Below are 16935 nucleotides of genomic sequence, written 5' to 3' on the forward strand. Positions count from 1 at the left end.
TTATTGACAGTAAAATGACAATGACAGACTCCCTGTTAGGCTAAACCAATGGTTACTTAGAGTCTGAAAGATTTAAAGTGCTGTATGTGAGTGCTGAAGACGTTGCTGGTTTGTACCTGACCAATGGCCCATTCTGACTCCCTGTTTAGAAACATTTCCTTGGATGGATGCACTCAGCAGCAAGAAGAGGATCACGTTAAGTTTAACTGCTCCTTTGTTAGTTAGGCTAAAGCTTGCTCACCATCTGGGTGTATTTGGGGCAGTCCCTTTGGGGTAGCTGCAGGAGCCAGCATATCTTTAATCTGTACATAATTCACCTGATGCTTTTTGGCTGAAAGGCAACCTGAGGTTTTCTGTGGGCATTTCATTACAAAGGGCTGAATAAAGGAATGGTTTAGGTGGCAATGCCTGCTTCTACACTCATGGCATCATGCAGGGGATGGGAAGAAAGAGTGTTTAGCTTGTGTCTGGTCCACAGACTGTCAGTGTGGTACTGGCAGGTAATATTGACTTGCTGACTAGAGACTATACAGTGATCTCCAGGCAGGTGGTTCAAGAACCTACCTTGTGCCTGCTGTGTTGTAGTAAATATGTTTGCAGCCTTAGGGCTCTAAGAGCTTGGCAGTAGTCAGGTTTTAGTCTAGTCATTCAATAAAAATGTGCCTCTGCTGGATCCTGGATTGTGCACTGGTACAGCTGAGCAGAGGTTAGATGTTCCCCTCTAGGTTGCTCCTAACCTGCCTAGGGCATGGGAGGAGTTATGGAGGTGGTAAATTCCTGCCTGGGGCACTGTAGGTGTTACAGAGGTGATAATCTCCTGCCCTGGGCATGGTAGGTTTCAGAGGTGATGTATATGAAAGTGATGCATTGGTATTTGCCAGAGTATATCAGTCCTCAGCCTGACAAACCCATGTTGATCTGGTACTTTTTAACTTCTTTTTTCATTCTAGGGGCAATTCAAATGAGTTTTAGCCCAGCTGCTGTGTTTTAATTGTTCAAGGCAGCTTGAGTGAACTGCAGTAAGTCCGAGGCTGCCAGCATGTGCCCGAGCTCCAGCACTCACTTTCCCTTTTGCCCTGTTTTCATGGCTGAAGCAGAGCACCTTTTCAACAGTCTCCAGTGTTTCTGGATCTTAATTAGACACATGCAGAAGATAAGCTGCAGTGACAAATCTTCATTTTAAGCCAGGGATTTTTACTATAATTTGGAATATATTGAGGAAAACTCAAATTCAGTCAAATCAAAATGACTGTTATTATTGTTAACAGAGCTCTAGCTCATACACTGCTTTGTAAATCTGCCCAGATTTCTTCTACCACTAGCATGTAATTAACAGCACTTTAAATCAAGCCTTGAGAAATAAGCAGTAGCTACTAAGTTGAATTAACATAAGATAGTGTTCTATATAAATCTGCATTATCCTTGAGTGCCTGCTGGTAGAAGGATTTAATTCAAAATGTGTAGGTGGTATTATTACCACATGTCATTTAGGAGACTGCTGCTGGAATCATGTGTCTGTTCCATGCTTTGAATAGAAAACTGAATAATTGGAGAGGGCTCAGAAAGTAGCTGTACAATTTATTTGGGGTCCAAAAGCTGTTCTTTGCTGGGAAGAATTAAAGTGAAAAGCTGTCTGGGCTTCCGTCTGTGCCCACGAACATGAATCACTGAATGGTTATGATTAGAAGGAACTACAGTGGGTCTTCTGGTCCAACTGCCCTGCTCAAGCAGGGTCATCCTAGAGCACATGGCACAGGATTGTGTCCAGATGGTTCTTGATTATCTACAGCGAGGGAGGCTCCACAACCTCTCTGGTCAATCTGTCCCAGTGCTCGGTCCCCCACATAGTAAAGAACCCTCAGGTCCTTCTCTGCAGAGCTGGTTCCAGCAGGTCAGCCCCCATCCTGTACCAAAGTATGGGGTTATTTCTCCCCAGGTGCAGGGCTCTTATTTTCCCCTGTTGAATTTCAGAAGGTTCCTCTGTGCCCATCTCTCCAGCCTGTCAAGGTCCTTCTGGAGGGCTGCACAGCCCTCTGGGGTATCAGCAGCTCCTCCCAGCTCTGTGTCTGCAGGCAACTTGCTGAGGAGACACCTGCGCCTTCACTCAAGTCATTGATTGATAGGTTTACAAAGCTGGCCCCAGTATTGTACCTTGGGGGACACCACTAGTGACAAGCCTCCAACCAGACCCTGTGCCACCTGGGATCTGCTGTTCAGCCAATTCTTTATCCTCCTCACTGTCCACTCATCCATGGTTCCTGAGTTTTCCCATGAGAATGTTGCGAGAGACAGTATCGTGAGCCCTGCTGAAGTCGAAGTAGACAATATACACTGCTCTCCTTTATGCATCCATGATGAAGGGTTGCTGTAGAGAGATTAAATGTTTAACATAAGAGGAAATAATGAGATGCAATGTTAGGAGGCTGAAGCTGAACAAATCAGGGTGAAAATAAAGAGTTAAGAGAAAAGAACACTGAAACAATCTACTTAGAGTGAGAGTGGATTCTCCATCTCTTACAGTCTTTCATTCAAATCTCGTATCTGTAGAATTCAGTTGTTCAAACTGGAGTTACATTTCTAGCACAGATATTTTTCCAAGATCCACTCATCTTTACTCAGATTTATTTGCTAGGATGATCTCCTTTTAGCGTTAGCTCTTCTTCATCTTTTTTTTCCTAATCCCCAGGACAAGGGCAGTGTTCAGGCAAGTTTCCTGATCTGGTGAAAAAGTGAATTGTTTAATTAAATGCTTCTTGCTCTGGTAGATCACAGTTTGGAAACAGAACAAGAAGTAATTTGCTTAAATTGCATAAGAGAAAGCCAGATTAGGCATTAGGGTAAAAGTTTTCTGGCAGTAAAGCAAAATAAGCTGTGAAGTAGTTTGCAGGGATAGGTCCTGTAATTCTTATCCCTGGGTGATTTTGTAAACAGCTTATAGAAATATGTGCCAGGTTTTATGTACAGTTGATCCTACCATGCAGCAGGAGGATGGATTGGTACCTCTCCAGTTGCCATCCAGTTTTGGGTTTTTTTGGAGTCTGTGTGTCTGTGAGGTGTTGGAGCTTAGCATCACGTGTCTCTGATTTTAGCCATCCTTCCCTTATGGATCCATGCTTCACTGGCAACCCAAATTAATATGAATTACAATATTTTATGCTCTGTGTTTTAAATGCATAGGTGATTTTTTTTTTTTTTTGTTTATGAATCTACATGCAGACTAGAAAAGTCAGAATTGGCTTGAGAATATCCCTATAAACTTGTGAGAACTGTCTTGTGGAATCTCTCCTGCAAAATTGTTTTCAAAGGCAGTGGTGGGCACTGTGTGTGCCTTGTGTGTGCCTCACCCACAAGGACAGAGGTGTGTGAGTGTGAACCCTGGGCTGCTCCAAAGCCAAGTTGCGGCTGCTGTGATACAGATGGAACCTGCAGCATTTGGCAGGACACGGGAGAGCAGATGAGGTCTGCTGCCAAAGAGAGACCCTCGGGGAGCTCCCTAACCCTCTCTATCCATGCTGGTGTGGCTGGAGGTGACACAAACACCTTCCTACTGCCAAAATAGCACTTTCAATAAGAAGCCTCTGCTGTGTGGGTCTTGCCAAGTTGTGAGCTCCTAAGGAATGCAGTCTTCATGCTGCTGCCAGAGACTAGTGGGGTTTATAATCTCATTAATTTTCAGGGAAAGCCCAGGGAGCTGTAAGCATTACCCTAGATTGCATCAGGGCTAAGGAGGTCACTCTGCCAGTTGTTGGTGCCAGGCGTTAGGGAGGTTTGTTTAGACCAGGCTATGCTTTTGCTCTGAGCAAGCCTGTATTTCACTTCACCTGTGACATGGATGGATTGAGGGTGACAGAAGAGGAATTTGTACCCCTTTTGGGGTTTGCTGCTTGAGCAATCTCTGGCTGTAAAACCCTGCATTGCAAAATCCTTGTGTCATGTTTTGCCCTTCAGTAATTACATTATAGATGTAAAGAGAGCCTGGCTTTAGCTGTCAGGACATCCCATCTACAGATCACTATGCACAAGCTTGTGAGCAGAATAGAGTAGGTGAAGTGCTCCTGGCTGCTGGCACTCCATTTTTTCCACCTGTGTTAAGCAAGTATGCAGGAGTGAAGAAAGAACCCCTCTGTTTCGGTGCAGGCAGTGTGCTGAGTGTCAGCAGTCAATAAAACCCACGGGAATTCCTCTTAACTGGGTCTGTCCTGAGTGTTTTCCCAAAGAGTGTCCACCAACATGACAGCTCTTGCTTAGAAATGGCCTGGGGGGTTCATGGTTAGCAGATCCCCAGTGGGTGGAAGATCTGGGCATTCCTTCCAAAAAGGGTAGCTATGCCCCAGCAATGCCTGCTGTGCATTCTCTGCCCATCAAAGAGACACCATCCTTTCCCTAGAGAAACTCTTGGAACCAAATGACCAAAGCCATTCTCAAGCTCAGTGTGTGCCTGCGAGTGCACAGGGGTCCCAGTGGCCCAGGGTGGGGTACAGTGCCCTGCAGACTGCTGACCCCTGTGCCCCACAGCTGCGCAGGAAGCAGGCCTACGTGGAGAAGGTGGAGAAGCTGCAGCAGGCGCTGACACAGCTGCAGGCAGCCTGTGAGAAGAGGGAGCAGATGGAGCGGCGGCTGCGCACACGCCTGGAGAGAGAGCTGGACTCACTGAGGATGCAGCAGGTGAGCACAGGGGGATATGGGCAGGAATCCAGCACAGGCCCTTGGAGTTGATTTGAATAGAGATGGTCACTTGCAGCCCCGCCAGGTGACACCTTGTCTTTGGATTGGGGTTGTTGGGCTTTCCTCCTAAACCATTCCTTTGGGTCATTGATCACTGGAAGCATTCAAGATAATGTTGGATGGGCCTTTGAACTCATGAAGTTTTCCCTGCCCAGGACAGGAGGGCTGGATTTAGCTGATCTTTGAAGGTACCTTGCAACTCAAATCACTGGCTGCAGGATGGGGCCATTCTGCTGTGGGGCTCTGGATACAGTTGAGCCCTGTCTGCTGCTGAGCTGAGATGTCCTGGCTCCCTTGCCCAAGGGCAGGCAGGGGAAAATGTCCTTCCATATTTCTCTCTCTAGCAATGACAGATTGTACAAAAAACAGCTCCACACAGGAGGAGAGGAAGGGTGCAGTACATGTGAGATTCACCCCAAAAATTTTAGCCGATGTTTCATTGAAAAGGCCAAGTGGGATGATGTGGGATCTGACAGGAGCAAGATCTAGGCTCATATTTGTTCTGTGCAAAGCTTGATGTATGTGGTTCACAGAAACTTCAACCCATGACAGATCTGAAGCCAAGTGATATCATCTTCAGACAATAAATTATTTATACACCAGTCCAGTTCAGAATGGGCTAGGAGTATAGCTTTGAATTTCTGTGTGTGTCCCCTTGTTTTTCAGCTGCCCTGTGTCATTAGAGGGGTATTGCTATGCTTGTATTTTATGCACATTTTCTCCTTTGTTATAACACCTTCATCCCTAAGTCATAAAGTCCAGTCATCTTGAAAAGGAAAAAAAATGAGGGGGTTGCTGGGAGAATTTCCAGGCTGCAGCCCGCACCAAATGCCAAATACATGGGCATTGGCCCTGGAGGAGAGTGAGCAGATATGCTAAATGTATCAAACTACGGCTTGGGGAAAAACCAGCAACATAAGCAGAGCATGATGCTCTTGAAACTCTTGAAGCACTCACCCATATCTGTCATCACACGCATCTGCTACTATAACCTTTCCTTATTTATAAGCCATTAGTGGACACCAAAGCAGCTGTTACACAGAGCTCCTGCTGCCAGAAAGCAGAGGGGCTGATCCTGCTGGCAGGATGCCTTTGGGAAATAGCTCTACGGTCAGGGTCAGTGTCAGGAGTTTGCAGAGTCATGAAGCAGCCAGACCTGAGAGCATCCCCTTCCTTCTGGCAGCCCCAGGGCAGAGCAGGTCCCCCAGCACCCTGCCCAAGGTATCACTCTGCTGCTGCTCCCTGCAGACCCTTCTCTTTCGTCTCTACTCCTTCTTGCTGCCATAGAAGTGTTTTAAGTCTTTCTTGCCCAGTCCACCACAGGCTTGGTGTTCAGGTCTTCTGAGTTCCCCCTTAGCCAGCTCTCTTCCAGTTTAACAAAGGAATTATGTAGAATTTAACATGATAAGGCCATTTGAGAAAAGAATATCTGAGAAAAATACAATTAAAATTCAAGTGAATGTAAAACTAGAACTACAGCTGGGGTACAGAGACAGATTGATATATTAAGTAACAGGGATGGACTGTTGCTGAAATCCCTGTCTTGCGAGTTCAGGCTATGTCTGTTCATTTTGGCAGAAAATTCTGTAATTTACAGATTGTTTGTTTTTAAAAATTTTTGGCACCGTAATTAGCAATTGCTGTTGGGTTGACATAATTTTCAAATGCCTGCACCCATTCTATCTAGTCAGTTTTAAGAGGTAAGATAACTCCTAACTTCTTGTCTCACCTATAAGCTTTGGGAGAAAGCATTGGGATATTTTTACTATTTTTATCTGTACTGTTTGTTTATGAGCCACAATGTTGCAGAGAATCTATTTACATCAAAATACCTCAGTTTTTTGCTTCAGAGCTGTCTTCTCTAAGTAATCAGAGTTATAGTATATAGCTACTGAATATAGTATAGCTACTGAAACATTTTCTCATTGCAGAGAAAAAAAGATGATTTTCTTTTCTCATTTTTGCCAGAGTGAGCAGAAGGGACTCAGCACACAAAGAAACAGTGGACCAGAATCTCTGCTTCTCTGGCTTGCTGGTAGCTGAGTACAAATGGCAAATCTTCCTTATCACTGACGCACGAATTGGGACCAATAAACAAACCCTTTCAGACAGCACTGCAGGCTCAGTGTGCAGGGCTGGCAGATGTTTTGACTCAGAAGATTACAAGCTCCCATGATATCTCAAGATACCATTTGTAAATCAGGCCCACGCTTCCAAAATACTGTCTTCCTGACAGAGGTTTGACAATATTTTTGCAGGAGCAGTCACAGCCATTGTTCCCAAGGGCTGCTCCATACTGCATTTCTCGAAAGCATCTTCCAAGCATGTTGTTACTGCACCAGAGGCAAAGGCAGCAGCCCTTCCCTGGTACCTCTAGTTTCAGTGGTACAGCTTTGCCAGTGGAACTTCAAGGTGCAGCATGAATGAGAAGCCAGTGCTCCAGAGACATAGTCTCCTCTTCAGCACAATACTGTTCACCATGGAGTATAACAAACCTCTTGAATATTTTTAAAAATTAATTTATTTCTACTGAGTTCTCCCAGAGCTTCATGCCTCTCCCCGCATTGTGCACTCATCCCTCTGCTGTGCCAAAGACTGGATCTCCCTCTGCCTCCCTATCAGCTGTGAGAGGAGCTCAGGATAGCTACCCATGCTGCTTAGGGGACTTAAATTAAAGTGCTGTAACTGGGTGGAATAAATCCTGCCTGGACAAGCACTTGCAGCATAGATGGGAAGAGTTATGCATCCCATGGGAGCCACCCCACAGGTGCCTGGGAATCTTCTGCCCCTCTAGTTAGAAAGTTAGCTGTTACACCATGGAAAGCATGCCCTGAGGGCACAAAAGAACTAATGTGCCAGAAGGGACAAGCTTAAATGCATGGCTGGGATATTTTCCCAGCTGCTGTTTTAAACAGGGTACATGTAACTAGGTCTCAAGGTGCTTTTTTTCAGCTTTAATATATAAACCCTCTGGTAATAACTGCCGGTCCATATTTAGCACTGCCCAGCCATGGGCATGAAGTCCCAGCAAGAAGAATATCTTTTAAAGCTTCATTGCTTCTTTTCCTATCAACTTTTTTTCCTACTTTTTCCCTTGGCTTGGGATATCCCAGGAAATCTCTGCATATCCAGGGTAGCAGCCTAATCCCTGCTTCTATCAGCACGCTCTGGGGAAGCATGTGCTACGGTTGCACATAGGTCAACGTGCCTGTTCTCCTGCAAGCTAAGGGGTTTAGCCTGGGATTTCCACCTGCCCCTGTCAAAAGACATGGGGATGTCTTTGCATGTGCCAGAAAACTGAGGAAAAAAGGGTCAGCACGCCATGCTTGGCAGGGCATGAATATCTGTCACTGTTTCCACTGGCAGAGGCAGGGCAGCTACCAGGCAAGCAGCCTTCCGGAGCATAATGCCCCAGCTCTCATGGAGCTGGTGCGGGAGAAGGAGGAAAGGATCCTGGCCTTGGAGGCTGACATGACCAAGTGGGAGCAGAAGTATCTGGAGGAGAGTACGATCCGGCACTTTGCCATGAATGCTGCAGCCACGGCTGCCACGGAGAGGTAAGATGACCTTGCTGCAAGCAGGCAGCTCTGTTCACCATGGAAAGCATGGCAAAATAGTACAGAATGGGTGTTCTCTTAAGGCTGGATGTTGCTTGTCTTGCCCTGCTGAGTCACACTGCCAGGGTTAATGTACTTCTCCTGGGTGTCATGTCAGTGAGATAAATCCTGTCTCCTGCTTGAGACAGGATTTATCCTTCTGACTGGGTCCAAAAGTTTATCAAATCTAGGCATCAGATTGAAGCAATGGCCTCTGGGAGTCTCAAGGTGCCAAATTACACAGCACAGGTAAAGCAGCTCCTCCCAGTACCCTGGCGGAGTGAGCAGGGACATGGTATATAGCTGCACCCATCCCATGGCCTGCAACAAGACTGTTTAACCTAGTTTTAAAAACCTGTAGTAAGGGAAATTTTATTGCCTAAATAACCCTTTTCACCACTTCATTAATCTTCAAACTAAAATGTTTTTCCTGATAGCTAAGCTAAACTTCTTCACTGCCAATTATCTGCATTGATTCTTGCGCTTTCCAAGCATACAGGATGAACAGCTGACCACTGCTGATGTTTAAACAGCCTTGTAAATATTGGAAGACAGATATTCCCTGTTGTATTTTCCCTGGTCTGAACTAGCTTCCTCCCCTCAGCCATTCCTGTCACGCCCTGGTATAAAACCTTTCCCATTCACATTGCATATGTCTGGAATGTCTGTTTCCAGTTTGTCTGTGTCAAAGCGTGGTGGCCAAAAGCACAAAAGGCAGTGACACCTCCCAGTGATCAGGAGGATGGGATAGTTAACTTCTCAACTCAGTTTCTTAGGAACCAAATCCCCAGGAAACATCCTAAAGTGAGTTTTCCCTTTGAAATGAGTTTAGATGTGTGACTCAGGATGGACTTTCCTTTCGCACTCCAGTCTAGTCAGCAATTAACTGTGCTGTTTTTCAACTTCCAACGTGTAGAGCTTTGTTACTGGTTCTTGATGTAGTCTTGTTGACTTGGGATCTGGTGAGTGGGTCCCTCTGATGTCTGACCCTATCCTTCTGGGTGGCTGTTATCCCTGTATGGGTCACCCATGATTCCAGCATGCTCTCTGTTCCTTTAACCCAGTTAAATGAATGGCATCAATGACCCAGCCCAAGCCAAGAGTAGCCTGCAACAGGATGCCCGATGCCAGGTATCCATCCGCTTGATGGACAACATTGCTGGCTTGCTCTTTGAACATGGGTTTGGGGTTTTCTTTGCAAGTTTCAATCTCACTTGCAAAAGCCAGCCTCACAGTCTCAGGAGCTGACTGACCATGGTGAACCTCTTTGCCAGGGATGCCTCGGCCCCGAGCCACTCACACAATGGCAGCTACGGCGAGACGGCACTGGAGGTGCGGGGCTGGCAGGAGGAGGAGGAGATCGTGCAAGCCAACCGCCGCTGCCAGGACATGGAGTACACGTAAGGGATATGCCTTGCCATTCCTGCTTGTTGTGGTGTTGGGGTTGGGTTCAGATAAACCAGGATGTCCTTCTGTTCCAAGGATGGGCTTGGCTTCACTCTGACTTAGTTTTGCTCTTCAGCATTCAAATAGGGATTAAAGAATTGTTGTCATAACTTCCTCCCTACCTTCCTGTTAAGCCTTCTGTGGCAAACCCAACATTTTTACTAAGCAGAGGCTGTTCCACTATTAAAAGTAGTCTGGCATACAAGGACACAAATTTGCAGACACTTTTATAAAAAATGTGTATTTGTTGTATTTATGGAAAATAAATGTGATTGTTTTTACTGGGTTTGGGTTTTGTTTTTCACTCACAGATGCGAGCTAATCCTGCTTCCACGGAAGTAGTGGAGTTTTGCTACTGCCTTCATAAATATAGATTAGCATCTACATTTAAATTGCTCATTAAATGTGTGATGATGAAAACTAATACTTTCACTGCTTCACAAAATGCACCTGCATTGTATTATATATTGTACAGCACAGTCAGGCTAGTCATTTTACTGTCAAAGTGTATAAATTTTTGAAAAATATAGTTTTGTAGTTGTTTAGTATGGCTTGGTGTTAATAATTCCTGGAGAGGAGTTCAGATAATCCCACTTTTTTTAGTGATTTGAGAGTCTTCAGGGTCTGTATGAGAGAAGTAGTGAGCTTTGCTCAGTTCTGAAACCATGTGCTGATTGTTTTTGCAGCAGTGAGGGAGAAGGAAGAGCCCAGACCACCTCTTAGAGAAACCAAAAGGAACTCCCTTCAGCAGGTCTTTACTCCAGCTGACAACAGACCTGAATCCTGGGGTTAACTCAGTCTGCCAAAGCATAGTTTCCAGATTTGGTCCCAATATGTTACAGGGGTGAAAATTGCCTATGTGTTTGTATTGTAAAGGTAGCAATGTGCAGCCTGGTCAGGATACTGCCCACTGCTCCTGCTGGGTTAGTAAAACCGTAGCATAATTGGGTTCAGTTAACCCTGCAGAAAAGTTTTGGCTTAATAGCTAGAAATGCTGTCTGTTTTGAAGTGCATGGTTATCCTTGGATGAACTGCCAGGAGCTGTCCTGCCCAAGTATCCAAAAGCAGAGAGGACAGAGCAGCAGGGCATCTGCCTGGGCACCTCCCTGCTGCCTCCAGGTGTGGAGACCTGCCCATATGAATGTTTATTCCATTCCTGTAAACAGAGCATTCATATTTTGGCAGAATAAAGAATCTCCACGCCAAAATAATTGAGAAGGATGCCATGATCAAGGTCCTTCAGCAGCGGTCGCGGAAGGACCCTGGCAAAGCTGACAGCGCCAGCCTGCGACCGGCTCGCTCCGTGCCCTCCATCGCCGCTGCTGCAGGCGCGCACTCGCGCCAGACCTCACTCACCAGCAACCAGATAGCTGAGGAGAGGAAGGAAGAAAAGCTCTGGAAGGGAAGCATAGGTGAGTTCTGCCTTTTGGTTCATCCATCACTTCATGCTAATCCTTCTGCTTGAGTTTAGCAAAAGTGCCTTGGCGCACATTGCCCTGACAGATTATTTCCAGAGCACTTGCCATGGGCAGAATGTGTGTCCTTGTGCTTAAGTCACAAAAATCAGTCATTCTTTTATCATATTAAATCATTCTGCACTGATTATAGAAAGCCATAGTCGAGGGAAGACCTCCTAGATACAAGCACATAATGTTTGCAACTATATGGGAGTAAATAACAAATTTGGACTAGAAATAAGGCCTGAATAAAGTTAATCAAGAGGGTGAGGATCCCTTTGTATAGGACAGCATGATATAATGTGGCAGATAAATGGAAAAATCAGTGCAGGACTGCCTGTTGTTTGGGGCCACATAGGATAGGGGTGTGGAGGTGTGCACGGCAGTGTCGGGAGTGCCACTGGGATGGGTGTGCAGGAGGGGAGGCAGGGAAGGGAAGCTGTTTTCAAAAAACTATTTTGTAGGAAAGTACCATGTGAATGCCAGAAAAAGCAGCATCAAGGGGAAAAGCTAAGCCAAATTAAACGACTGGAGCCCAGCATCTTGTAGCTCTAGGGTGGGATGTGGGACAGCACGTGCGTTTGAGCTAGGATGTTACTGACCTCTGTGTGTTTTCAGGGCTGCTCTTGGGAAAGGAGCACCATGACCACCCATCAGGCCCCTCTCTGCCTCCACCTTTGCCCTCCTTGTCTTGCATGCCCGTCCCAGTGCCGGCAGCCTCCCATGCAAAGACAGGCAGCAAAGACAGCAGCACCCAGACAGACAAAACCGCGGAGCTCTTCTGGCCTGCCACTGCCTCCTTCCCCGGCCGGGGACGCCTGGGTACCACCCCATCACACAGCCCAGCCCCACGGCCCCTGGGGACACGAGTGGCCAGCGAGAAACTGGGTGAGCTCTGCCAGATCCCTGTCAGTGCAAAATGTCAGCACCCCCAGGGCTATCAGCAATTCCCAGAGATACATCACTATTAATGGGGGCAAGGTGTGGGTATGTGATGCTGCCACAGTTTGTAAGGTATGGTGGAGGTTTCTTCAAGGAAACTAAAAGAGAGAACTTTCTAAGGCTGCCCAGGGTGGCTTTGCAGAACTTTGTGCTCAGCAGCTTCTGTAAAGCTCCGTTTGTCTGTGGCAGGCAGAATTTGCAATAATTTATGCTGCTAGATATAAAACTGTAGAATTTCACACCTTGAAAACACTCCACACCTGCTCACATACTCAAACTCTTCTCTTTTTTTTCAACTGAAACCATAGTTGGTTAAAACACCATTTTCTCACTAATTTGTAAAGAAAAGCTGGGGGGAATAGGAAGGAGAAAGTGAAGATCTTTTTTTTTAGGAGAGTTGAAGAAGTACAATTTTAGTTATTTTTGAAAGGTGGAAACTGCTGGTTTGTAGCCCTAGCAAAGGAGACATTTATTTTATGCACATTATTTTGAAACAGCCTGTTTCTTACACATTCATCTCCTCCCAAAAGCAAGTTTTCCCTCTGCAAACATGCTGTGTATCATTAAAAGGGCCGCCTATCACAGAACTAGATGGTCTTTAGCATCCCTTCCAACCCAGTCCATTCTATGGTTTTTCCTAAAGAGGTTCGTTGGTGTGTATCTCTTAACTACCATCTCAGGGTCTGTGCACACTGACGTACCCGCTGTCATTGTGCGGGGAATTGAGCATCACACATTCTTAGTGTCCTGAGCAAATATGGCTTTCAGTATGTCGGGTGTACAGGTAATACATGCCCCACCTTCAAGGAATGGGTTGATATTTGCTTTGAACAACTTGAATTTAGACTGAAGACCAACTTTCCCTTCTTTCCATTGCAGAGAACTCCAGCCATGGGAAGCTGCCTGACAGCAAAGGCAGAGTGAGCAGCCTGCTCCACAAGCCTGAGTTTCCAGACACAGACATGATGGAAGTCCTCATCTGAGCAGAGGACAGCATCTCTGGGGTTTTGTGTGTGTACAGACAGGCCCAAGATGGTCCTCGGTGTGCCAACCTTGAAAACTAACCCTGAGAGTCTGAAAAAAGACAAAGTTTATTCCCAAACTGAAGCTAGAGTCTGACAAGTTGAGACTTTTTCACCAGGCGAGAAGTCAAGAGCACTGAAGAGGAGTGATGAAATGAACGTCTGACATTTTCTGAACAGAAAGGGTTGTTGAAAATGGAAAGTGGTGTGAGAAGGGGACTGTTGAGGAAAAAGGAAACTGTGTTTTCTGGCATAAAGAGAAAGTAGTGAAGTTACAGACTGGTTGCACGCTGCTGCTCTGTTTTCCTGCCTCTGCAACCAGGACAGGGAGTGAAATCCTGTCTCTTTGGAGGCCAGAGAAAGTTTCTGAATAATCCAGGAAAAACTGCATCTTCCTCAGTATCAATGCATTTCTCAGAGGTTTCAGTCTCAAAATTTTCACTTCTTGATTTTTGTGAATAATTGGTCTGTAGATGTACACGGCAGGTTCTTGTAAGTATTTGTTTGAAGTGGCATTGGTGTGGCTTTCCTGGGCAGGCAGGTCAGGTGCCTCTTTCCTGGCTGAACAAGTATTTCTCTTGGAGCTGAATTTACAGTACAAATATTCATGTCTGGCAACCTCAGCGCTTGCTGAGACTTCTTTTTTTGATAGGAGCAGTTGTTGGCTGGAATTCTGGTGGATGAATGTAGAAGGGGGAGTGGGGGACCCTGCTGAAGCAAACCCTGTTGTAACCATAGGAAAGTTTCAGGAGGGAAAGTTGGGGTAGGATCCCAACAGCTCCCTAAAGAGCTGTGAGTTATAGAGTTCCCTCAGAGGGGAGCTGTATGGGTTTGTTTTTAGAGGAGTTAAGCTGGGTTGCCATGTGAGATCAGAAGATACCTCTTTCTGGGCACTACTTCATCATATTTGAAGAATCAGTGTATTTGTGGTAAGAACAAGATTTTTCCTTACTTTCAATTCTTACAGCCAAATCCTAGCTTCTTTGAGCACCAAACCTGCTGTTCCAGCTGATGTTGGACTAGACATTAAGGAGTGCAGGAGCAGGTGGGGAAGGGTTTAACTGCAAAGCAGTACGTGAGCATCATGTGTTTTCTGTGCTGAGCTGTGGTTTCTTTTCACCTTATTTTACCCAGGGTGGAACATTTCTTATTTTCAGCTTTGTCCCTGAATTCAGTAAGAGGCAGCCAGCTCACCCGCTGTGTTACTCGTGGCTTCATGCACTGCACATGCCGGTGGGGAAATTTTCCTCTGCGAGGCTTTTCTGTATTGGCTTTGCAGTTCCTGAGCCTTGTGGTGCACTTTAAGGAGAGCTTGGCCTTGGGAAAAGGAGGGATGGGATCTAATGTGAAGCTGCCCAGAGTGGAAAAGTGATGGGTGCTAGAAGTAATCGTGCACTCAGGGCTGGCTCAAGGTCACCTCTTCCCATAGGTGACAAATCAGAGCCCTTGACTGTTGAGGACACCAGGCATTTTAAGCTCTGCTTTTGCCAAAAAACTGTAGCCCTTGTGAACTCAAAGCCTTCACAGGCCAGAGCCTTGTGCTCAGTACTGCCTGGCTGATACCTTTTGTTTTTAAAAAGAACAGAATTGCTATGTTAAAGCTATGCACTTAGTTTTGCGTGTACCTAGAATTAGACGTTTGTCACTCTCTTTCTGAGTTTCGCACTTGTTAAACAAAGTAGTAGTAGGTAGGTTGTGCAGGAAGAAAACCGTGTGTTTCAAGTATTAGCAGCTTTGCATTGTGAAACCAAAGGTGTAAAACCTTTGGAAGATGTTATACAGCTTAATATATGCCTTGTAAGATAATTTTTTTTCTTCTAAAGTTAATTTAAACGTTGTAATTGTTTGCATAAAAGCCGGGACCGCGTGTGACATCACCACTGACCCACTTCTGTGGCCCTTCCTCAAGCATCTGTGGTAGGAATGGGGCAGGAGAAAGACAAATCAAGGGAATGCAAGTAAAATGTTGGTGAATTTTTAATTGCATCACTTTTTGTCCAAGAAATAAGGATACCCAGGTGCTTGGAAGTCCCTAAGCATTTTGTTACCAGCTGTAATATTTCTTTTGCTGAAACTCTTCAGTAAGTTGTGTGCAGGCAGACAGTGAGGCATCCAAGAGAAACAGTGCTGGATCAGCACGGATCAGCTCTCAGTTATGTTTGGTAGTGGTTCAGCTCGATTTCTCCAAGTCAGCTATAGTACAGCACTCCTCCTTGGGGAGACCACAGTCTCTCAGTTTTCTGCTGTCCAAAGCTGGCTTTACACTTGATGCTGCCCCAGATATAGGAAACTGTTAGAGACAGTGTTTATGCAACAGCTCAAATAAACCAAATTCTCACCAATTCTCTTGAACTCAAGAGATGTTAGTTTTCCTGGAGAGAAGGTCTGGAGGAGTGGTGTGTCTCCCTCCAGCCCAAGCACTAGCAGGACTTGGGTGGAGTACTACTGCCATATGTCAGCCCCGCTGAGCAGAGCGGCCCAGCTCTTATTTGTGCTGGCTTTCCCAGCTCTTTGAACTGTTTTGTGTTTTTGGGAAACTGTGCTGTAGCCATTCCAGGTGATGTCAGTGGTAACTAGTTGTAAAATACTGTCATTTTTTATTGTTGTTGGTTGTATAGAGAAGTTTGTGTACAGTGTTTTACAGCTGGAGAGTTATTTGTACATAGGGGGGGAAATGAAGGATGTTATGTGTCACCCCCAGCAAATGTTGATATTGTTGGTCAGCCAAAGATTTCTTATTCTTTGCTGTTTAAATTTGTGCCTTACTATTGTAGATAATAAATGTATAAACATGTTTATTTTCTCACTTTTCCAGTGTGAATACATTCAGTCCTCCAGAAGAAAGAACTTAAAAAAAATTCTTGAGGCTTTGCAAACAATGTGCTAAGACTAAGAGGGGATACCTCAGGGGCTTTAAAGGTTGTATCTTCTCCATTTTTCACAGGTGTTAATGAAAGGCCCCACAGCAGGTGACACCAGTAGGGGTACATGGGCATGAAATCTGTGGGTCTCCAAGGCAGAGGATCAAACTGTGAGCTTGCCCAAGCAAGAAGAGCATGATTTTAGAGATGATCAAGAAGAGATATGATTTTAGTGTGATTGTCTTCACTGGAAGGAAATGAGAGGGGAGACTTAACGAGATACTTTGGTGAAGATATGGATATTTTTTTAGTCCCATGTTCCTGCTAAGCATAGAACTCCCACTGATTTTTTTTTTTAATTTATTCTTGAGGGTCTGGGGCTTCTTTATTTGACAGATGTTGGATCAGTGTGAGTGAGGTACCTAAATATCTTTTATATCTAGATGTTCTTGAATTATATACTGTGCTCAATAAGGAATAAAGATCAGATCCCATTGCATGCTGTAGTGCTGGCAAGGGGAGTGCTCCAGCCTGGTAGAAATATTTTTCCTATGTTTGTTTATGCAACTGAAATAAATGGGGGGAAGGGAGCAAAAGTGAGCCAAGTGTCTGGCTCTGAGTTAAGGAGGTTTGCTCAGCAGGCTCTCACATGCTCTTGAAAGTGTCTGTTAAAAAATTCCTGAATCAGGTCCCAGGGAGCTGCAGGCATGAAAGGCATGAATGCCACTAAGGACCTCTCTCTCCTATGAGTTCTCTGCCTGTCCCAATCTTCTCTCCCCAGATCCTTGCACAATTGAAAAGAAACGACCTGTCCTGAGCAGGAGTGTGTCAGCAAAGATCCAGGGGGGTTGGAGAAGCTTGAGGAGAAGTTTGCTGACCCAGATCC

The 16935-nt window shown here is 45.5% G+C and overlaps 1 protein-coding gene across 4 annotated transcripts in view; it reads left to right on the forward strand.

Moving 5' to 3' along the window:
- The window catches only part of AMOTL1 (angiomotin like 1), a 74498-nt gene extending 58507 nt beyond the window's left edge, over positions 1-15991 (forward strand). For all 4 annotated transcript variants that reach the window (XM_030234419.2, XM_050970985.1, XM_050970988.1 and 1 more), the window contains 6 exons: positions 4516-4665; positions 8092-8282; positions 9596-9721; positions 10953-11179; positions 11843-12112; positions 13046-15991. In XM_030234419.2, the coding sequence (XP_030090279.2) occupies positions 4516-4665; positions 8092-8282; positions 9596-9721; positions 10953-11179; positions 11843-12112; positions 13046-13149 (1068 nt within the window). In that variant the 3' untranslated portion in view covers positions 13150-15991. The remainder of the gene's footprint in view (positions 1-4515; positions 4666-8091; positions 8283-9595; positions 9722-10952; positions 11180-11842; positions 12113-13045) is intronic.
- Positions 15992-16935: the final 944 nt, after the last annotated feature.

Source organism: Serinus canaria, chromosome 1 (genome assembly GCF_022539315.1).
Source record: "Serinus canaria isolate serCan28SL12 chromosome 1, serCan2020, whole genome shotgun sequence".
Taxonomy (NCBI): domain Eukaryota; kingdom Metazoa; phylum Chordata; class Aves; order Passeriformes; family Fringillidae; genus Serinus; species Serinus canaria.